At 44.7% G+C, this 4,807-nt stretch overlaps 1 protein-coding gene across 1 annotated transcript; it reads left to right on the plus strand.

Annotated features, from left to right (window-relative positions):
* Positions 1-298: 298 nt before the first annotated feature.
* egr1 (early growth response 1) lies at positions 299-4,092 on the plus strand. Its single transcript, XM_005795324.2, has 2 exons — positions 299-1,054; positions 1,741-4,092. Exons 1-2 carry the CDS (start codon positions 844-846, stop codon positions 3,066-3,068), a joined length of 1,539 nt encoding a protein of 512 aa, XP_005795381.1. The 5' UTR covers positions 299-843; the 3' UTR covers positions 3,069-4,092.
* The last annotated feature ends 715 nt before the right edge of the window (positions 4,093-4,807 follow it).

A 4,807-nucleotide genomic window follows, 5' to 3' on the forward strand; every position in this document is an offset into this window, starting at 1 on the left:
TGGAAACCCACCGGAATAGGTCCTTATGTAGTCACGACCTTATAAGGCACGGCGGTGCAAAGGGTTCCGGGAGCAGCCAGCAGCCCGCTGCACAGATGGGAAATCCGAATCAGATCTATCGAAGGACCGGGGGAGAGCGAGAATCACGCCGCTTGTCAGCCCGAGCCGCTCGGTTATGAAGACGCATTGATTCGGGACCAGAGAGGAGGGGTGAGCGCCGTTGTCTTCGCAAATTTACTGCAAGCGCTTAATATAAAGTCGCTCCTCTGCTGTCCCTCAGGCCGGCGTGTGTTCTCCACTGCAATGCCTAAATATGGGCTTCCTCTCCTTCCAAATATGGACATCTACGTCACGACAAGAGTGTATATAAGAGCGGGGAAACCTCGAAGCTCATAGAGAGAGCTCTGAGAGCACACATGAGCAACTGTTAGAACAGAGATACATAGAAGTCTCTGCCTGAGAAACATCTCTGCAAAAGTAAAACAAAAAAGTCAAAACAACAACCGTCCGAGACGGTCAGAACCTGATTGGATAGGTAACCTAATTCAAAGCAAAAAAATCAAGAGTGATCAGTTGATCATTTTTGATTAATCTTAGGGAATGAGAGGACTGATTAGATTCTTCTTGCTGAAAAGACGAGTGGATTTTTCTCACTTCTGAGAGGAAAAGAAGAACAGCAACGGGAGAAGAAGAGCTACGGAGGAAAGCTGAACACAAGGTCTTCCACTGCATCAACTGAAGTGTTGGGCTAAGTGATCCCCTCCACCTGCGAGGCACCGCTCTGCCAACACACATACAGCGACTCCGCAGCAGCCACCAGCGCAGCCTCAGCACCAGCAGAGGATGGCTGCAGCCAAGACCGAGATGATCCTCCCTGCCCTGCAGATCTCAGAGCCTCTGAGCTTCCCTCACTCCCCCATGGATAACTACCCCAAACTGGAGGAGGTGATGATGCTCAGCTCTGCGGGGACCCCCTTCCTCACTGCCTCCGCACCCGAGGGTGCAGGCTTTGGCTCCGGGGAGCCAGGGGAGCAGTACGAACATCTTCCTGGAGGTAAGACAAGATCTTCTTCAGCTTCTTTTTCTCACTGCTGTATTAAAGTTTAGATTATATTTGCTAAGCTACAAAAAAACCAAAACATTTCATACAAACTTAGATTCATTGCTACATTTTGATATTCAACTAGCTGTTAAATGTTAAGAGTTGTGGTTTTGCAAACTAAAATTAAGTGACAATTTTAGATGCTTTTATGAAGCCTCACAAAACTTAGCTAAACATAAATACAATTAAAATATATCTTCACATGATTTGCCCCAAAATAGCAAAATGTTGTTCTGTCACCACATGCTTTAGATGCTAATTCTGCTCAATCCAAATTACATTACTAAAATCAGCTGAGCTGTAGCTTTTGGTAATCAATTGCCTTTGGCTCTGATGGTCTTTAGGAATCTGTGTGTTTCTGTGTGTGCTTGTGCAACACAGGAAAGCAGAAAATGAAAGAAAGATTGAGAAATTGTTCATAGAGGAAAATGTGACCTCAGGAAGCCTGCAAAGCTGCTTTCTAAGATACAAAGACAGTTTTGGAGTTAAGGGTGAAGAGTTTGCTTGCGGAGTGTTTCTCACTGACCTATCACAGAGGAGAGGGGTGACTTGCTGCCCACCTTTCTGGCAGCAGTACCCTCATTTTTTTACATATTGATATTTTGACTAATGTCTCTTATTTCTTGTGCTTTCTGCAGATACGCTATCTGATATCCCCTTCTCCTGTGAGAAGCCAGTTGTGGAGCAAACGTACCCCACCCAGAGGTTGCCCCCCATATCCTACACTGGCCGCTTTACCCTTGAACCTGCCACCACATGCAGCAACAGCCTCTGGGCGGAGCCCATCCTGGGCCTGTTCACCGGCTTAATGAGCAATGTTGCTCCCACCTCCAGCTCTTCCTCAGCTTCGTCACAGACCTCTTCATCCTCCTCATCAACCATCCCGTCCTCCTCCACTTCTTCCTCCTCAACCTCCTCCTCATCACAAAGTTCCAGCCTCAACACCTCAATCCACCACAGCGAGCCCAATCCCATCTACTCAGCTGCCCCGACATACTCCAGCCCCAACTCTGACATCTTTCCAGACCAGAGTCAGGGGTACGCCAGCTCAGCTGGATCAGTGCAGTATCCACCCCCTGCATATCCCAACGGCAAGACCTGCAGCACAAGTTTCCCTGTGCCCATGATTCCTGACTACCTCTTCCCCCAGCAACAGGGAGAGATCAGCCTGGTGCCCCCAGACCAAAAGCCCTTCCAGAGTCAGTCAAACCAGCCATCACTTACTCCTCTGTCCACCATCAAGGCCTTTGCCACTCAGACTGGTTCCCAGGACTTAAAAAACATCTACCAGTCCCAGCTGATAAAGCCCAGCCGCATGCGCAAGTACCCCACACGACCAAGCAAGACACCGCCACACGAAAGGCCCTACGCTTGTCCCGTGGAAACCTGCGATCGTCGCTTCTCGCGGTCTGATGAGCTGACACGTCACATCCGCATCCACACTGGCCAGAAACCCTTCCAGTGCCGCATCTGCATGAGAAACTTCAGCCGCAGCGACCACTTGACAACACACATCCGCACCCACACAGGGGAGAAGCCCTTTGCCTGCGAGATCTGTGGACGCAAGTTTGCCCGCAGCGACGAGAGAAAGAGGCACACAAAGATCCACCTGAGGCAGAAGGACAAGAAGGCAGAGAAGGCTGGAGCTGCTGTAGTAACGTCGGCTCCAGCATCTTCTGCTTCACCTGCCTCCAGTTACCCCTCTCCCATCACTTCCTATCCTTCTCCAGTGTCTTCTTACCCGTCTCCAGTCACCTCCTGCTACTCCTCTCCCGTCCACACTTCCTATCCCTCTCCTTCCATCGCCACCACCTATCCATCGGCGTCAATGTCCACCACCTTCCAGTCTCAAATCGCCAACTCCTTCCCTTCTTCAGTTGCATCCAACATCTACAGCTCCCCAGTGCCCACCCCTCTTTCAGACATGCAGACCACTCTTTCCCCGAGGACAATCGAGATCTGCTAAGAAAGGAGCAGACAGAAAAACTTTTTTGTACTCTCAACGCACTTCTCCTTCTGCAAGGTTTCCATTTTAGAGGGGAAAGAAATCAGCATCAAAAGGACTTAGTTTCCCTCCTCCTAAAAGCACTTTTTTTTGCTACCGGGTGCAGTGCAGGTGAATCTTGAGATTTGCCTGAAAGAAAGAAAAGAGACACATGTCAAGGACTGGGCAAGGACAGCGTAACATGTAAAAGGATTTTTTTCATACTGTCTCTGTAAAACAAATGCAGCACTTCAAATGCATATAGGACTCCTGAGACAGATAGAAAACGGCTCCGGCGGGTCTGTTCTATCACAGACCGAAAAAACAAAACAAAAAATAAATCCCACGCCAAGAGACAGAAAGATTCCTCAGGCACGTTTGTCCTTGAGACATTTATACAAAAGACATTGAATGATATACATAAGCTATCATATATGTATATTGTACATGTGCCATGTTTCGTTTTTATCATTCCTCGGTACCACTGATGTGAACAATTATTTGCATATTTGCATTGTATTATTTGAAGTGAGCAGGGCCATATTTTCTACATACTTTCTCTATTATGTAGTGATGATGCTGTGATATGTTTTGACATTGTTTGAGATTAAAAAAAAAGAAGCACTTAAGTATTCGAGCATGAGTAAGAGTGATGTTAGTTTCTGTTGTAAATATCATCCACTGGTACTATCTCTTTCTCACATGTGACATATCGCTTGGTTATATTGAAAAACAGAGAAATGGAAAAAAAAAAATTTTTTTTTTTGGAAAAAAACCTAAACAAGACAAACGCTCCTGTTATTCGGTGCCTTTCGTGAAGCCTTGCAGATGTTGCGACTCGGCTGAGCGCGAGAGTGGATGCACTGCATCTCGCCTTAAGGATTGAGGGAATATTTTTGTTACAGAATGTACGCACTCAGAGGGAGGAAGAAAAAGGGACGAGCTATGAGGGCACCGCTTCATTTTATCAGAATGTAAGCAAAAAAGAAAAAAAAAAGATAAAAAATTATAAAGTATATTTTTGTAAGTGTAAATATCCACATCTTCAAGAGCTGGAATGTTGAAGTTACCTACTGAGTAGGCATGGGATTCTTTTGTATGTTATATACATGCAGTTCATTATTTTGTGGTTATCTTTATTTTGTATTTGTGTTCGTTAAAACAAGTGACTGTTTCTGGCTTCTAAACACATTGAATGCGCTTAACTGCCAGTGGGATATTTGGTGTACAAGATATCCTTCCAGAAATGAAATATAAATAAATAAAAATATGAATATATATGAAGAGTTGTTTTCTTACTTTATCGTTTGACTGCTCTGTTTCTTAAGATACTTCAGGCTGCTTTGCACATCACACTAAATCATAAAAACATCATGTGAGTAAAATCATATTTTCTCATCAAACTCTGATTATAATTGGGATTTAAACCCATAAAAAAATCATCTGCTGCATCTCTATAAATACAAACCAAGTCCTATAATGATAACACTAGTCCATTGCTTTGAAGCCTCCAAACTCTCAAGATCAATAACTTTTAACTAGATTAAACTTTTTTGAAGAGACTGAATTTATATATATTTCTGTTTTATTGTATTTCATATCCTCACTACTGGGCAAGCATACCTTCAGTGATTTGATATTTGAGGAAAAATGACAATGTCTTTGGCTCTATAGGGTGACAGAAGAATGATTTTCCGGGATGGGTATTTCACTGTCCTGAG

This window comes from Xiphophorus maculatus, chromosome 23, assembly GCF_002775205.1.
Source record: "Xiphophorus maculatus strain JP 163 A chromosome 23, X_maculatus-5.0-male, whole genome shotgun sequence".
Classification (NCBI taxonomy): domain Eukaryota; kingdom Metazoa; phylum Chordata; class Actinopteri; order Cyprinodontiformes; family Poeciliidae; genus Xiphophorus; species Xiphophorus maculatus.

Bases quoted from the DNA above. Each gene is read 5' to 3' on its own strand.
- egr1 (XM_005795324.2), top strand. From the start codon at position 844: ATGGCTGCAGCCAAGACCGAGATGATCCTCCCTGCCCTGCAGATCTCA. The intron at 1,055-1,740 runs GTAAGACAAGAT...TGCTTTCTGCAG, and splicing joins GTACGAACATCTTCCTGGAG to ATACGCTATCTGATATCCCC.